The 19,014-nt window shown below is 41.2% G+C and overlaps 1 protein-coding gene across 1 annotated transcript in view; it reads left to right on the plus strand.

Annotated features, from left to right (window-relative positions):
• Positions 1-2,813: 2,813 nt before the first annotated feature.
• The window catches only part of LOC117457226 (protocadherin-16-like), a 78,935-nt gene continuing 62,734 nt past the window's right edge, over positions 2,814-19,014 (plus strand). Inside the window, exons 1-2 of the mRNA XM_071205157.1 lie at positions 2,814-2,952; positions 8,675-10,495. Of these exons, the coding sequence (XP_071061258.1) occupies positions 8,696-10,495 (1,800 nt within the window). The 5' untranslated portion in view covers positions 2,814-2,952; positions 8,675-8,695. The remainder of the gene's footprint in view (positions 2,953-8,674; positions 10,496-19,014) is intronic.

A 19,014-nucleotide genomic window follows, 5' to 3' on the forward strand; every position in this document is an offset into this window, starting at 1 on the left:
AGAAAAGGAAGAGGACCTTTACAAGGAGTTTAGCAAAGTAATTAAAAGAGAAGAGAAGTGGCTTCTGCTCTTCACTTACGCAGTTCAAATATTGTATGGAACCTGCAAAACAGATGAGAAGGTACACTAAAACTTGCACGGTTGTGAATGACAACATTTGTCCACATGCATTTAAACACTAGGCAAAGTACTCAAAACCACCTCTGTGTGTCTTCAGGACCACATTGCCATGACGACACACACATGCAGACTCAATAGGTGAAAACAATACCGTTGCTTTAGCAGCTGGTAATAATGGCTCTGAATTAGCTAAGAGTGACAGTTTAAAAAGTATGCAGTTACCTAATTCATTATCTCTTATGCGCTAACCTATTATTCAATGTGCTTCAAAAGGACATGAATATCGCCTTCATCAGTGACCGGTCCACCCCAGGATCTGACCATACGATGGCAACCATCGTGGTCGGGGGAAACAAATGAATGAGCAAGCATTCTGCGTTAAATGGGTTCATACTGTTTGAACTAATGACTGTCGGCAGTGTAAACATCTTTGTTACTTCTTTTGTCAAATTGATGTGTGTGATCTGCAGATTGGTGGCCATTGAGAGTTTGTTTCTGTAGTTTTACAAAAACTTTACAGATGTTACATATCTGCCACTGGTTTTAAACATGCAAAGGCCTCTAACTTCGATGTGATGGCAGCATTTATTTGCATGTCCCCATTTCCCATGGTAATATGGCTAATGTGTTTATTTAATATTTGTGGGGCATTTTAAATGTGTGTTATTTATCTTTTTTTTCAAGATTGAAATGAAGCTCAGCGCAAGTTCTTTCAGGAAGACTGGGTGTATATACATTCACTCCGCAGCTGCATATAATCAGCTCATCACAGGCGTTCTCTTTATTACATTTCACCTCATTCTCCAGCAGCCAATCAACGTGCTGCAGCCAAACTATAAAATGGTTCTCCTCTCTCCTGCAGTCAGCTGTGATTTCAGGTGTTCATGCACCTTATCATATGGCATGTGTCAATAAATGTTCAAACTAAATGAATTCTCTCCTGATTGAAACATCATGTGTTGAAATAAACAACTGCAGTTCAAAATAAAAAGTGAATTGCCTAATATTTTTGTTGTGGAATCAATTAATTTCTTTCTTTAAAGGCAAAAACATGAAAAAGCTAAAAAAAAAAACTATTGAATACAATATATTTGGAGCAACTTAATTTATAAATGGTTGTCAACTTAAAAACGTGTGTTCACAATGATGGTAATTAAGTACATACAACTTAAAATTCCTTTTAAATCATGTGGTAAAACTAGTTGGAACAACTTAATCTTTTTCAAAACTTGTGTTTATGCTACCAATTATTAAGTAAGTGGTCATTAAAAACACCTCTGATTGTAGAGGAAAAGCCTTCTCCCCATAGCTCAAATAACTTTGTTGCTTTAAGACAATTTCATTAGAAGTTGTCTTAACTCAATAAAGATAGATGCAAACTGTTGCGTTGATTTTCTTTATTGAGCCAAGGCTTTTGTTTTTAGAGTGAATGCATGGTTATGGCTCCAGCATTATTAGAGCTGAGCTCCTCGTGGGACTTGGCTGAAGATGTATGCCATGCTTCTTTAAAGAGTCACAAGATGAGAAAAATGTGAGTGGCATTGTCTTTCTCCAGATGAAAAATACCCTCAGGAACTTTCTATGTCTTCCATCATCTGAAGGAAATACACAGTGAGTATGATATCTAGGCTTCCTATGATACTGGGCTTTTGGTGAGGTTGTTTGCTCTAGGTATTGCATGTACTGTAGTGGAAACAAGGTGAGCCGCAGAACAGTACCCAAGACACTGAAAGTAGAATCAATTGAATATGATGATTGTCAATTCCTCTATTTGTGTACAGGGGGATTGATATTCTGTTTCTCACAGTCCCAGGATAATTATACAATCTTTTAATCAAGTTTTATCCTTAACAGTACAGTAGCCTACAATTGATACAAAATGATAAAATGTGGAGGATTGTCTATTAACTTGAACATACTTGATTGAAATTCTGTTTTTCACAGTCCCAGAATAATTATACAATATTTTAATCAAGTTTTACAATCCTTAACAGTACATTACCGTTTTAATTAAAATAATATAATGTGGATGATTGTCTATTACATTTATTTTGTATTTTGTATTTTTGTATTTTATTATATGTTGCATTGTTGGAGGAGCTCAGGTCAGAAGAATTTCATTGCCATTTCTACACTGTAGCTTTGTGCACAATAAAACCTTTGCATTTTAATTTGAATAACTTGAACATACTGTTTTCCCAGATAGAACCTGTTTAACATTTCACAGATCACGTTTTGAAACGTCTAACTTTATTCCATATTAGTCTGTGCAGCAGCTCTGTGAAACCACCTAAGAACACTTCCCTGTTGCATAGGATGGTGGCACCAAAGTTCAGCAATAACCTGGCTGCCTCTCTGCAGTCGGAGAGTCTCCTTAGCCGCCACAGCACAGCAGCTCTCAGGGAGAGAGGAGCAGGAGGCTGCTCCGTCACGTGCTCAATAAATGAGATTTGTGGAGGGACGTTCCGCCGAGCTGCCCCTCACTGTTTGGTTCAGTCAGCGTGCTGCAGCAGTGTGTCTGCCCCCTCACAGACACACAGTTGATGCGGTTAAGTTGATAACCTCTACTACCAGAAGAGGACGCCGGGAAAGTTTTACACCGTTAAAGTTTGACTTGTAATCTTTTCGTCTGGGTAGAACTCGGAATTTCGCAAGGTCCAAACGAATTGGGCACAACTAGGGGGGATCTCAACAGCCACTGGCAAAGGATACAAGTTTTGAAATGGATGTATGTTTCACTTTGGACTTCAAAAGGGACTGCTGAGAAACCTCTGGATCTGCCTCGGACCTCGGCTTAAAAACATCTTGAATAAAGCAGAGCAACAGATGAGTGTGAGTATGTCATCTGCTCACTCCAAAAGTAACGTGATGCGTTCAAGTTATCCATCAGCACAGCTCATTCATAACAACACCTTTTATTTATATTTGTTTAATGTTTAAAACATGTACAACTCGCTGGCTGATCCCTGCCTGACTGGTGGAAGGATATGTAAAACTCATACGACGTCTACTTTTTTGCAGACAGGTTTTCAGGTGATTCATGCTCGGCCTTCTAGCAGATGGACATAGTTATTGTATTCAGTGTTGCAACCTCGCCCATTTACCTTTTATTTTATTTTATAAACTCGTTAAACAAAGTTGATTTAAAGAAACGGTGTCAATGTAGCACACTATACATGTCATCGAGGGCTGGTGGCAAGCTTTCATCCTCACCTCTACATGCAAACTACTCAAAAAGGATATTATTTAAGTTTGAGAATAATTGTACTTCGACTTGTGTATTAAATATGACTTCTGTGATTTGTGTACTGCCCAGAACAAGCTCAGCTTATGCGCCTACTTTAGAGAGCAGCCAAACATTAAACTGCATATCTCAGTCATTGCAGTTAAAAAAAACTCCTCTGAGACATTCCTCTCAAATTGGTCAACCTATGGAGTTATTTCATTGTCCTCCAAGTGCTGCTGCTGTCGCCGCTGAGACTTCGTGCCCCCCCTCTTCCTCCAGTGGAACACATACCAAATGATCCCCCCGATGTCTGCAAAGTGATTGTGTTGTCATACTTGTGTTCATTGACCGTGAATATGTGTTCCTTTCCCTCAATTAATACCTTAATTAAGTCTCCACTGGGTTCCATCACCGCGCACTTTAGTTGTGAGTGTGGTGGTTGCCATGGTGCAGCAACGTAATTATGCAGCTTCTTTTTTTTTTAGAGTGCATGCTCCTCCTCTCCATTTGACTTCCCACAAGTCATCAGTTTAAGGAGGATGGCAGACTCCTGCTTTAACTTTAATTTGAGTGTCACCTCTACAATTATTCAATTATATTGTCAGGCAGTGGATTGTCAGTTTTCCATACAAACATCGTTCCAAACATCCATCCATATGCTTAGTTTTTAGTCAGTTTGCCATCAACAGGGTATTTCCTGAATGGAACATTATTCTAATGTGTGTCATAGTTATGACTGTTGAGTATTTAATTAAAAAAAAAAATTGCAGAGGGATAAAACCACAAAAATGAGGACCTCCACAGCTTTTATAACAAATCAAGGATTATGTCATAAAACCTTGGTGAAGTGCATGAAGGAATCATTTCACCATGTCTCTTCTTTGTAGCGTGCATATGCTGTTGATGAAGCTATTGTTCCAGACTCCTACAAAGAAATAAAAAACACAATGAATGTTTCTCACACGACCACACCAACACCACCCAGAGAGTTTCTTACTGCCTTACATTTCTGAAAAATTGCCTGGATGCAGTCACTGTGGTTTGACTCACCTCCTTGCAGTGTCGTCATGAGTAAAACAAGTCATGTGTACGTCAACCATGTTGTTTGAGACGTGTGTCGTTCCAGAAGGCTATCCTCTCCATGTTTGTTTTTAAATGTTACCAGATGCCATGTTGCCTCTGCTGAACAGGAAACGTTCCTGAATCCTCTAAAATTAAAAAAGAAAAACTAAATCAGTCATGTCTTCCCTGAGATGTATGAGACTGTTATGTTCTCGAACCCTCAGAATATAAGGTGAACTTCAACCTTTTTTTAGTAATGTTGTCTAAGCTCTCCGAGCACCCTGCTACTGCAACTCCATGCACATGTGTTTTTAATGATGCAACCACTGGTACCCCCATCGCAATATCAGATGGTGTCATCTTCAAAGACATAAGGTGTGGGATTTTTTTATCCGGAACATCTTACACAAACAGCTGAACTAACCCATGCTGCTCTTGCTGTGGGAAAGAGATGATTCTGCTTGTCACAGACAACCTCAAAACCCCTGGAAACCTTCATCTTGTCGTGAAAAAGCAGCCTGTGTGCTTTTTCCCAATAGCGCGTTTATTATGGCCAGGAAGTGCATGTGTATCTGAAGCCTGTGATGGCTTTTCCTGGCCTTTTTTTTACGTGCCGAGGGACGGACGTTTCAAAGAGTAATGCAGGGCACAGAAATGCGGCACTTCTGAGAAATAGTGTGGCAAACTTCCAGGCCTTTTTGAGTTTGCTTTGTGCTAAGCCTGTCATCCTCATGTCCAGTCAATCTGCAGTTCTGTCTGTGGTTTCCATTATGGCTCCATGTAGCCTCAGGCAGCCTGGCATGTTCTCGAACCCTCAGAAGTTTTGTTTGAGTTAACTGGAATTGTGACATGGAATTAGAATCTCATTTTACATAGTCCTTCACAATAGACCTCCCTCTTGTCCTGTTAGTGTTGAAAATGGTTTGATTGTGTTTATTAAAGTGGTGCAGCTGAAGTACTCCAAAACTTGAAGAAAATAAGATACCAGTATTTGGTGTTATCCCTTTTGGATCAGGTATGTTGGATCAGTAAAGCACCCGATCGAGAAGAGAATATATCTCAATATTGTGGATGATTGTAATATAAGATCAGTGTTTCCCCTAGGATGGAGTCATAGCAGCGGTGCTAAGGCACGCAGGCCCAGAAAAATGTGTGCGCAGAGCGCGTGGAATTTTTTAGTGCGTGCGAAGTGCGCCCCGCCAATATGTTTCTATGTGTCTGCCAGCACAAGAAACGCTCTTGAGGCCTAGTATATACAGTGGCAATGTCTCAAGATTTAGCAAAATACACCTTCATTGAACATACAGTAACACAAATCCACATAACAAACAATCAAAAATCTAAAAGGGTCGCTGCGCCGCCGCTATTTGTAGGGAAACACTGAAGATGTTAACTCAAGAAAAATATTTCACGATTATTGAATATCTCCGTGGTATTTAAGATGAAATTATATCAGTTGGCCTGATCTGAGGCAATTTCACTAATATTTCATTATGATGATAAACAGTATATTATACTCTACATGGGGAAATAGCATATTTGTTTTTTATGAGAGGTTTGGCATTCTTTTATATAATGTAGGTCTTGGCTAATGAAGGGAAAGCCACTGTTCGTTCAGATGTATCGTCTATTGTCTGTTTTGCCAATCCAAAGGTATGCTTTTCTTGGTCTTGTAGGGAAAAACTCCTTTTTAGAATAGTGTAAAATAAACCTGCAAATTCATTTCGGCGAATAAAAAAGAAATGCCTCACACATTTTGCCAAACATGATGGAGCCCACAGTGGAGAAATACAAATTCAGCCATGATGTGCCAAACATTCGCTGCTGCCAGGGATTTCGATGCTGATTCCAGTCATGCTCCTAAAGTGCCCATAATGATATCTTGTGTATTCTAAACAGAGGTTTCATTGTGTATGTAAATCCTAGAAACCTTGGATTTGGTTGCTTGACTTAGTTTAGAGGATTCAAAGAAAGTGGGTCAATGCTATAGTTACTGCTAACAATGAGATGTACATGCCATGTAACACGTGCTGGATTTAGAAAAAAATTACCTCAGTGAAACTTTTTCAAAAGTGTGCAAATAAAATATTCCAGAGACTTGGCTGCAGGTACATGTTAGTTAATGGATCAACAGCGTCAACTTTACAAAACTCTTTGCTGATGTTTGACTAACAGCATGAGGGACCCACCGTGATCTTGGACAATGATGCAAGGAAAACATCTGAATCCAAGCCACAATGGGATTGGCTTACTAAATGAGACAGCTTTCAACCATCAGCAGCTATTTTAACTAGTTTTTTTCCAGATTGCTTTCCCTGAAGCTTAACACACGAATGAGTTGTTAACCTTCTTATATCCTGACTGCTAACAGTGGCCACAAACATTCAGACTGAAACTCTCAGTCATGGAGACATATGGGCAGTATTTGTTATGTATTTGGTGCATTTTTTAGCTTTAAAGTATAGACCTTTCTCTTAAGCTTTAAACTCAGTCTTTTAAAACCATATGTCCTTCTTCGCCTGGTATTGTGCAATTAGCCTACCCGACTGCATCTGCTACCTCCATTAGGCTGCTCCGCTCTGCAGAGGTCCTCCACTGTAGCTCAACCAGAGAGTGCATTATTTCAGTTGTGGCATTTGGACAAAGATTCTGGCCTTGAAAAGCTATCCTTTGTGCTTTGGAGAAAGCGTTGTAAAAGTGCATCCCCAGTGTTGAAGTAAAGTAAATCAATACTGAGACTTTAAAGTTCAAGTGCTGTCAAGATTTTCAGGCTGTCATGGATGTGCTTATGTTCTGGCTGAGAACAGAGTAAACCAAAGTAAGGTATACAATTGAGTGTAGAGCTTGCCTCTGAGGTCCTGTTAATGTATGCATTTGAATATGGTATGATTAGGTAACTACTGCAGCAAATTGATATAGAGATTATTCGTATTCCCTAACGGCTAAGTAATATTAAACTAGTAAAACATCAAATTATTCACAGCACACATTTTCGTGTACTACATCCAAATGCCCAAAGGTTTCTCTCACTTCGTTGAATTCAAACCAATCGATATGTTTAAGTTAGCATTGTGTGCACGGCAGACTGAAATTAGCTCCAGGATCTTGTGTGCTTATGGCCAACTTCCAGCAGCCCTCAATTACAATGCTGCAGAGCCAGAAAAAGGGAGAGAGGTAGACTGCATGGAGCCTTTCAACTCTGCTCTGTCACTCAAACACGCTGTCACCACCGTGGCTGAGACAGATTGCAATGCTGCATTCAGGGACAAATGGGAGGCATTCAGTGAACCCACACACATTTCCTTGCAGGTAACAGTTGAACCACTGGGGGGAGCCTTGAAGAGCTTTCACCAGACACATAATTCCAAGTAATGTAATACAGTAAGATGTGCTTCTGTATATATTTCAACAATATCAAAGCTAACCTTACTTTTCAAATAAGTGAAAGCAGCTATGGATATCACAATTTAAGACAGAACCACAGACAATTGGAAGCAGCTCTCTTTATTTAATGAAAAAGACACAATTGCCAGACTCTTGGTGGTTTTGGATTATTCTCCAGATGGTCCTAACCTCGTTGCATAATTTCTACATTGATCCGAAGTGTCTCTCTGTCTCAATTACAAATGCAGTGTCTCTTGTTTATGCAGGGATTCTAACACCTCTGCTACCTTTTTAAATATTTACTTTTTCACCAGTTGATTTAACACCCGATTCATGAATTTGATGCTCAGATTGCAAGACAGATATGTTTGCTTAGCAAGAGTTATACATTTTAAATGGTTCTTATATGAGTGTTTCAGAACGGCTCACTCTGAGAGTCAAATGTGGTAGCACACATGAATATTAAATGCAGGACTTACACGAGAGGGTACTGCTATGGTGAACCCACTGCATAACGATTCCTGCATCATTTTAATTAGAGTTGAATAGCCACAGCCAAGATTCCCCATCTGATGTAGTGTTCTGTGGTCTGTGGCTTTGATGTTTCTTTAGCAAAGGAGAGCTTTCTGGTATGTAGGAGGAACAAGGTGTTGACTTAGTAGGTGATTGAAGAAGTGTAGGAAAATGTTATGTTATGTGTATATTGTACTGCATGTCCTGTGGTTTGGAAAAGAGCCCATAAAACACATGGGAAAGTGCACATACTTATTTTTTTGAAACCAAAGTACTCTGTATTTTTACACAGAAATAATACACCTTTTCTTCCTTTTGCTGTTATTAGGTTTTGATATTGCTCAGCTTTTCCTTTTTTTGTGTCTCCAGGTTTAAAGAGAAGGAGCAAAAATGAAGACGGCTGCCAAGGGTCTTGGGAAGTCTGTAATGGACCACTCACACCATGAGGGTTGGTGGAACAGGAGGATAGTGCTAATGGTGTATATGGTCTTACAGCTCGTTACAGTCCATTCCCCTGGGGTCACGGGGACCCTTGAGCTACAGCTCGACGAAGAACAGCCAGCAGGCACAATTGTAGGGGACATCAGTGCTGGACTCCCACCTGGCATCACAGCATCCCTGTACTTTATCTCAGACCATGAAGGCACAGGAGTGGGTAGTGATTTGGACATAGATGAGAGCACAGGCATTATTAAAACCGCAAAAGTTCTGGACAGGGAACTGAGGGATAGATACAACTTCATTGCAGTCACTATGACAGGTGTGACTGTGGAGGTGACCATCAACGTGAATGACATAAATGACCATGCCCCAACGTTCCCCAGGAAACAGGCCACCTTTAAAATCCCTGAGCAAACAGCCATCGGCACCAGGTTTCCTCTTGAGCCAGCTCTGGATGCTGATAAAGGCCAGCTTACAACACAGGGTTACCTAATTAAAGATGGAAATGTTGGCCAGGCATTCACTTTGGAGACCAGGAGGGGAAGCAATGAGGTTCTCTATCTTGACTTGGTGGTCAATGCCATTCTAGACAGAGAGAAAAGGTCCACCTTTACTTTATCTCTAGAGGCTTTTGACGGTGGTTCCCCCAAAAGGAGTGATCAGATGACATTAGATATTACTGTCCAAGACATAAACGACAACGCTCCCATTTTCAACCAGAGCCGCTACCATGCCATAATATCAGAGAACCTTCAGCCAGAAAGCAACATCCTGCAGGTGTTTGCCACAGACGCTGATGAAGGAGACAACGGAATAGTGCTGTATGAAATCAACAGGAGACAAAGTGACCCGGACCGCTACTTTGTCATTGACTCTCGCACCGGCGTCATCACACTCAACAAGCCGCTCGACTTTGAGATGAGGAGAGTCCACGAGCTGGTAGTCCAGGCGCAAGACAATGCAACCCAACCGGAGGTAACCAATGCCTTCGTCACCATCCACGTCAGAGACTACAACGATAACCAACCCACCATGACCATCATCTTTCTCAGTGAGGATGGATCTCCCAGAATCTCAGAGGGTGCACAGCCAGGCCAGTTTGTAGCCAGGATCTCAGTCACTGACCCAGACTATGGAGAGTATGCCAACGTCAACGTGTCACTAGAGGGAGGAGATGGAAAGTTTGCCCTGACCACTAAGGATAGCATCATCTATCTGATCTGTGTGGACCAGATTCTGGACAGAGAGGAGAGGGACACTTACGAGCTGAGGGTGATGGCAACAGACTCGGGCACTCCTCCTCTCAGGGCCGAGTCCTCCTTCATCATCCAGGTGATTGACGTCAATGACAATCCTCCTCTGTTTGACCAGCCAGTGTACAGGCAGGTGATCCCTGAATTGGTGTTTCCAGGGAGCTTTGTGCTGCAGGTGACGGCTAGAGACAAAGATCAGGGGCCCAATGGGTACATTAACTATAGCATCCTGCAAGACCAAGGTACTTACTCCAACTGGTTCAGTATAGACTCTGTTACAGGGATTATCACTACTCTCTCCCAGCTGGATTATGAAAAGAACCCCAATCCCAGTATAACTGTGTTGGCTTCAGATGGAGGAAAACCACCTCTGTCCTCTTCTGCTGTGGTAAACATTGTCCTTCAGGATATAAATGACAATGAGCCAGTATTCGAGAAGAATTTCTACAATGTGTCCATCAAAGAGAACACATCTCCAGGGACCTGCATTCTTGAGGTAGGACATTTACAGATTTATTTCATTAAAGGTTTCTGGATTTGTACTACGCACTCCCACACTTCTGCACTGAGATCATGCATAAGTCTGAACTCAAACTTGAGGGCAGTTGTGAAGAGCATAATACATGGGAATTGTATAAGGTAAATAGAGGAGAAATGTGTCATCCTTTGCTGATTCCTTTCATTCCTCTATGAATAGTTATTTTTTTCATAGTAAAGCTGTTTAAATTGGACTGCCTTAGTGAGGATTTACCTGCGGTTTTAGGCCAAGATGATCTCCTCTTTGGCTGTCCTCCCCTTCACCTCTCAAAAGGTTTCCAGGGTAACAGAAGCAGTGTAAAGTCCTCTGTCAGCATGGGCACAAAGGGGTTTTCACATATTCACAGACAGAGACAAATTCAGGGCTTTATCCAAAGAAATAGAAGTCACTTCACTCTGAAAGGGCACCTTAATTAGGCTAGTTGAGCGTGAGAAAAAATGGCTATAGAGGACAAATTACAGCCCACCCAGTGACGGCAGTCCTCTGTCATTAAATCATTGTTTCTTCAAGTTGTTTTTGGCTATCGTATCAAAAAGACAGCTCTTGCAAAAAAGATTGCTAATCAGTCATTTAAATCATTCAAGTGATTCCTCAATTCAGGAAGCTTTTTCTTTTCTTTTTATAGACTTAAATAGAAGTATAGACTTTCCTACTAATCCCATTTCCCAAGTGTCTGCATTAGTATGGCATGGATCAAGGAGTTGGATACAGAGTGCAGTCCAGACAGAGGGCCTAGCAGACGGGATCTTGGCCCAGGGTTTGGCCTTGGGAGAGGGAGGGGTGAAAGGAGACTATGGTCTTACCGCGGTTCCTGGCTTGAATGCAAACATAGAATCGACGAGAGCTTCTGGTGGGAGGTCCCATAATTATGAATCACAGGGAACACAACGATTAGGAGAAAGGGAAACATACTAAAATGTATTATGGAATTTGGAAACCAAACCAAAGAATAATTTAAAAATGTATGTTTTGGAGAACTGTAAAGCTGATCATTATTTCCAATGTGGGTTGAGGTCCATGTCTTCTCAAAATATAAAATAACCTTCTTTTTTTCTACAAGCTAGAGAATGTCAGATGTGTGTCTTTCCTGTGCACTGCCTCATAAAAGCACTACTACCAGTTTTTCCCGCATGCCTGGGAGTATGACATGTTAGATCTGTCCCCTCAGAGAGTCCAAGAATGAACTAGTTCTTTAAAGCCAATGCTCTTTGGCCTCCTTTGGGCAGGCCTTGATGCTTCAGAAGTGTGTTTGGCGGGCCATGTGAGAACAGACTGCTCTTACTCAGGATGCCAACTCTACATCCAAACAACTCAGCAAGACATCTGACTGCCTTTTTTCTGTCTGCTGATGAAATTCCCAATGTCCTCTGTTTCCATACCCAGCTCTGTCCAAAAAGACATTACAATATGGGTATTGTGATCATTATTTCAAATGTTTGAAGTGGCTTGATTTTCTTTCCTCTGCAGGTCACAGGCACAGCAGTTAATGATTATCATAATGTAGTCTGGCTCCATAGAATTGTGCCTGTGATATGTTGTCACGTTCTGCTATACATTATTGGGTTTATGGATGATTTTAAAATGAGGTGGGTGTGTGCATGTGCGTGTGTGTGTGGTTCAACGTAATTAAATAACCGAAGCCTATTAACCGCAATCAGTTTGTAATCCAAAATGCAAGATCTACTGCAACGAAGATAGGTCAACTTTGAGAGAGAAAATGAAATATGAAATGAAAAACTAAGCATTTAAAATACAATAAGCTGCATTGTGGAATATGTTTCATTACTAATTGTATCTCCATTACTATTTTTCAAACTGTGTTAAATCCAAATGTTCTGGATTGTGTAGAAGTCAAATACAACTGTAACACCACAGACATTTATATAGCAAATTATATTCTCTTGCATCATTTGATATAACTGGATGAGCATGCATTCCCTCAATAGCTACTCTACACGGTACTTTTTCAGTGGATGCTTTATTTCAAATGTGGGAAGTATTCTCAAAATAATTGACTGTATCTCTATATTCAGGGAAACAAAGAATAGCTGTCTTTGAGATTTTATTTGCCTTTCACTCTTTTACAGTTGTGTTTTTTTAACCAATATAATCAAACTTTCCACTGGGTGTTAGAATCTTGCATTGGGGAATAATTTACACCTCATAAAATTGAGGTTTATGGTTGATTCTGCTAAGAATTGTCCCTCTGTCTCTTTTGGGGGGTAGTTCTGGCTCCATTAGAAAGGCGAGAGGGGGTCTCTAGGCAGCGGAGGGGGAAATGAGCCCTGACAAGCGTGGGCATGAGTGGCGGAGGTGACATGAGCAGGGGGGCTTCCTCGTCTGTCTGTTGGTCTGTCCCTTTCCAAAATCTTATCTGATCATACTTCATTTCTCATTAGCTGGGTGTGAGGATAAGCCAGACCTAATTTTTAAACCTCCGCCTTGTTCATGACAGAATGGGTCGCTTGTCATGTCTGCAGCCCCCTTGGCAACATGAGACGAACTGTGATTGCTGCAAGTGAAGGAGCAAACATTTTGCCACTTTTTCTGGCTTAAAGCTGTAAAAACAAACCATTGCATCTATCAATTCCTTAACCGCCCAAATTGCTTCCTGTCTCAGTTATGTCTTGGTAACTTTCTGACTAAACACATCACTTCCCTTGAAAAAACATTGGTGATATTGTGTAGGATTGTTATGCTTTGGCTAGGATTACTTGTGAGTTACAATACAAATTATAATTATTATTTATATATATATATATATATATATATATATTATTATAATTATAATACAAATTAGTAACCTGCTAGATTTGAGTTTGGATAACTACACATGCAGAGTTGGAAGTGGTGTGCAGTACAGCGCCATTCAAACACGTTCATTATTTCGCTGAATTCTTTAAAGGCAGCCTAGTTGAAAGAGATACCTCAGTGCAGTGGCACACTGAAACACTTCTCTGGTCCTGCCAACATAAAAGCAACCCGTCCATTGGGAGAAATGAAATACTCATTTTGCCCTGAAGAGAAAATATGAATGATTTAAAGAATGTATTCTTTCATATTAGTCCCCTGGTTGCCACGGTCTTTTTGTACTAAAATTACTACTTTCTTTTGACCACCATGCAGGTGCTAATGTTACTGATTCTCATACATTGACCCATGGTGTACTTGGTTTATTCAAATAAAGCTCAGTTTTTAAAATGTTTAAACTGCAAATCTTACACAGTGACCACATCTAGTAGTTCTCAGTGTTGAATCATCTTTTCTCTTTGGAATGAACTTTGATAACTTTTCAAGAAAAGTTCAAGTTAATTTGACTTGCTATGTTCATGAGTAAAATTGCCAAGTGTCAGACTATTTTGGTGCATGAAATGTTCACTTGTCAGTTTAATACCAGACTGGCCTTTCTGCCCATGAGATTGGTTAAGCTTGAGGCGAGCTGACACTGCTTTTGGTCCCCTCTGTTTCTTTTTCCTCCTGCTAACTACCACGCTTCGCTGTGGCTCTGTGGTATAACAGTATTTTCAGGCAATGGTAAAATTGCAGGAAACTGGATGTGCTACTTAATGTGTTTGCAAATGTAATACTTCCTTGAACACTTACTCGTGGGCCTAGCAGGGGCACTGAAGCGTACATAAACACTGATGTACATCTGGATAGAGTGTGGGTGTTCAGGTCAAAGTTGCTGTGCTTGAGACAGTCGAGCGCATTTTATTGTGACATCCATCAGAAAATCCACCGCTTCTGTCTTGACGCCAGCACAAGAGGAGGAGAAAGTTGTGGTCAAACTTTTATAATGTTATTTATTTCGTCAAAAACTGAATTTGGGCAGAAATACTGTTCATTAGTGGAAAACCAAAGCTGTGGGTGTTTTTTAAACCATACTGTTTAACAGAATAGGATCACGGTAGTGCAAGTTTGTTTGAGTTTTTTTCTTGTATGTTCAAAAAATAACTACATTCTCTATGTCCCTCAACATTTTCTGGAACCCATAGTGGCGTCTTAAATTGCTTTGCTGTCCAACCAACAGTCTAAAACCAGATTTTTTTAATAAACCTGGGCGAGAGAATGTTTGGCGCACAGGATATGCTTGATAAATGACTTAATGAGTGTATCATTTATTCCAAATTGTACTGGAGACTGGCCAATTGAATTCTTTCAGCAGTAGTGTGTCTAATAGCAGCTTCAGAATAGTAATGGGTTTCCTTGAAATATTATCCAAATACGCCATGTTATAGAAAGATATTATTATTGTACCTTCTCTTTTGAAACATGTTTCAAATTGTCGTGATATCATCTGTTGGTATCTATGTTATGTGGAGGCTAGGTTGAAAAGCCAGCTGTTTTTTTTAGTAAAGGGTCGGTAAAGGCTGTGATTTAGCCACACAGATTGCGAGGGACAATGTCTGCTGGAGGGGTTTCCTGCCCACATCTGGCAAGGAAGGACGATGTGCTCATATTGCTTTCTCAAGGGACAAGACATTTCATTAGTACAGTCTCTCAGCCAAAATGTCTGCTGCAGGTGAGGCAGACCTCTGAGCACTGTTTATAAGCTTCTATGAAAGGGTGTGAGTGTAGTGAAAGGGGAAATAGAGAGAGAGTGAGGGATAAAGAAAACAAACGAGAGTCTCCAGAGGGACGGTCAGCGTCTGGCAGCTGTGACAAAGCTCCGACTCAGCAGCTGGATCCAGCTGTTGACCGCTACACTGACTCTGAAGGGTGGGACCTACTTCACTCTTCCTGTCTCCTTTCGTCTCTCTTTACTCCATCTCCTTGTCCGTCCAGACTTCTTATCTCGTCCCGCTTCATTTTCCCACACTGCGGTGTCCCCGATGTGATCCAATAACACCTCTTCACTTCCCCCTGTCTCCCTCCGGAGTGGTGACATGTGGATCGGAGCAGGTGAGCAGAGCACATCTGTTTGCCTGAAGACACTCAGTCATGGAGTCACACAGACACACTGCTCTGCGGTTCCCAGTCCGACCAAGTCCAAGCTTATCTAATTTGATGACGTATGAAATAAAAGGGTGTTAAATAACAAACAGAGTGAAGTCAGAATGCAGGTGTGTGTGCTTTCACAATCTCACTGTCACAGTGTTGCGTTCAGGCTCAAAAGGAGCACTTTAGCTTGACCTCTGTAAATAGAGACAATTATTCATTTTGCCTCCCTCCTCCTTTGAGACGACTGAATGGGAAGGGGGGAGTGGACAGAGAGGCTGGCTGTGATGCGGGCTGCCAGGCCTTCTGTTCTCACAGCCCGTGGTCCCCCTGCACATGTGCGAGGCAGTTGGCACTGCTCAACAAGCTGGGCATCAGGAAGCATCATCTGCTCATGATATTCATTCTGTTCCAAAGCAAATCTGTGCTAAATCATCCATCCAGTCCCCTGCTGTCCGTCAGAAGCCACCAGACAAGAAACAGACGCTGAGTGACAGCTCAGTAACCTGGAAACTAGGTCCCAAACAAATGGCAACAAATCATTTTTTGATGTGATGATGAAGTAATTGTAGTCGCCAACATGTTGTATTTTACATTCTTGACGGAACTACCTCTTCCTAGAAAAGCATGCACTATATTTATATTTATATACAGCCCTAAAATATCGTAACCACTGAGCAAATTGTATCCATATCCAGAACTTGACTGTTACAAAGAATGCATCGCCTTAGTCTGCCAGCAACCTCAGCCCCCCCCTTCTGCTCAGCCTCTCTGCTGCTGGATTGCCTGCCAGTCAAATATTGCTCGAGAAAAATGTTACAGAGCCCAACAAGCTCATGTACTGGAGCATTCAGTTAAAGAGCATGTTGTCGAATCCTCCTATTTCAGCTCTCAATGAGATCATTTTGGTTTACGAACAGGTCTCATTAGGGCTGTTGAAGATGGCTAAGTATAGGCATTAGTCGATACCTCATGTGAAAAATAGGTGATGGATTTAGTGTTTTAGGAAGGTGGTAAAACAGAGAGAGACATGCACAATACAAACAAGGCCCGAGGAAGAGATTCTAAAGCCAAGGCTATCCCTCTGTGAGGTCAGGAAAATGTTGGACCTGCACTGACACTGTAAGCAGAATGTTTTGCAGATGCTTGTTAACAGTGATGAGGCTAAAGCTCTCAGCTCCAGGGTGTACCAATAGTGCTCCGGGCTAGTTACGTGACCAGGTAATGATTAGCAAAAATGCTAAATCAGATTGTATGACTTACTTATTTATTTATTTTCTGATCAGACAGTTGTAGAATGATAAAGTTGACCAGCATTTTATCAAGCCAAAGTCGTTTTTGGGGCTGCTTTTGTGTTAAATATTTGATGCAAGATGATCTAAGCTTACTTATTCATGTTTTCTTTTAAAACAAATACATAGTTGTTAATATTTTTAAATTGCATTATTCATAAGATACCGATTTAGAATAGGGCTGCAAAAATCAGCTGACTCAAGTAAGTAGCTGATCAACTGAACAAAAAACTATCGGAAGCCTTTTTCTCAGCAAACAAACATGCATTTTCTGGTACTGGTGTCTGACTCTATTCTAGTCAGTCATGTTTTCAATCCTAGACGGAGATGAAAAAGCAGCAGGGAGCGAGCGACAAACCACTCGGAAAGGGAGTTTTGTGAGGAAAGATGCTCCACTTTTACATTTGCGGTTACCCAGCGTTGTCTGTCTTGGCTTCAGACAGGGAGGCACCCTGGCCTGCACCAACCAGACTCCCAGTCTCTGTGTACTGATGCTCCATGGTGGTCCACCCTCATACTGTTGGTTGGATATCTTGAAGCCTTTCGCCACAGCTAGCAGAAACTCCCCTCTTGTTATAAGGGAAGACATCTGTTATGCCTTATCTATTCTAAGGTAATGCATTCCCCCTTAAAGATGACTTGCAATAAGGAGACAACTGTTTAGCTTAGCACTGCTTTCCCCTGAGTGCTAGCATCTGATTTAAAGATTTAGCGGGGGAACTAATTACCACAGGGTTGCGTACCTCATCAGTGAGGCTGATTTTGTATGGTGCTGCAGAGTTTATGTTGTGGGTTGTGCGCTGCTTCTTTTAACCAGCGTGTTGAAAGGCCAAATCTTTGTTTAGATTGTTGTGTGTAGCCTGGTGCTGTGAGGAGCCCGGAGGCAGCGTGGGGAGCAGTGGGACACTCTGCTGTAATTAGGCAGAGCTGGTATGCAGGAGTGCAGGACTCAGCATGTGTGATGTGGTATCAGAAAAGACGAACAAAAAGCCAGGGGACTGGGGTGTGTGTACTGTATGTGCGTGTCTTTTAGTAGACGGGGTGGAATATATTCTCTATTCAGTGCCCTGAAGTTTCCAGATTGTTTCACAAATGCGTCTTGTGAGATCCGGAGCATCACACACTAGGCTCAGAAGCAGGGCAATGTATGGGGCACATTGAATTGGCTACACTTGGCCGAAATAAGATGATGCACATCTGTACCAGTACATTTCCACTCCAGCATAAGTTGAAGGCCCATTCAGCCAATCTGATCCAATAGCAGAAACATATTGAATTGCAGGAACTTGGAATGTGAAGTGAAAAGTTCTAACCTTACATGTGTGTGTTTTAACCATAGACTGTATATATAAATATTTGTAACCTTAAGTTGCTTGTGCACACGGCACAGAGGCTATCTTTCAGGGGGGCAATCACCCAGCGGCCTCAGCCAAGTCAAATCACCACTCCAATCGATGCAGACAAGAAGTCGGTCAGTGCAGGAGCTGGGATAATGGAGAAACAAGTTTTTGATGCTTTCAACATGCCAATTCATCATCGCCGGGACTGCAAGCAACCAGACATCTGGTTTTAGGAGCTGTCTCCAGTCAAACCTGGCTGTGTCTTTATAGAGGATCCCTGGAAATGATGCATTGAATATTCTCTCAGATCACCGATGCAACTACAAAAGCATCAAATCCCAGTGGCATTCTTCTCATGTTACAGCATACTGTATCATGTCCTCTGGATCCAAGTGCCTTTTCGTAACAACCAAGTCATCTTTTTAATCATCTGCTCTCTTAGTGCTGCTCTAGAAATATGTGATAGCTTTTGAATGGATTAAAACTTTGATCATTATATAATGCTCCCTTGAATATATTTTTAATTGATTACCACCAGTGAAGTTTTGGATTGTCGCCTAAAACGTCCCTGTTTGTAGTTTATAAAATATATGTTTATGTTATTTAGTGCAAGGGTTATATATTTCCTGTCTTTTACATGTTTTTTGAAACAGCACCTATTATCGTCTTGATGTGCATGCTTTTACAAAAAACGAGTACAAATGTATAAAACAACTTATTGGCCGGTGATACTAATGTTATTTTGCTATTAGAGGTGTGATGGTGTGCAGATGTGAATGAGTGTGGTGTGCAGATCTTTAATTTGATGCCTGGAGAGATCTAAAGAGTCACCTGCTGCCAACATTTTCACTCAACAACTTATTGCGTATAGTACCTGATTAGCCGAGACAGCGGGTACAGTAAATAA

This window comes from Pseudochaenichthys georgianus, chromosome 13 (assembly GCF_902827115.2).
Source record: "Pseudochaenichthys georgianus chromosome 13, fPseGeo1.2, whole genome shotgun sequence".
NCBI classification, from domain to species: Eukaryota; Metazoa; Chordata; class Actinopteri; order Perciformes; family Channichthyidae; genus Pseudochaenichthys; species Pseudochaenichthys georgianus.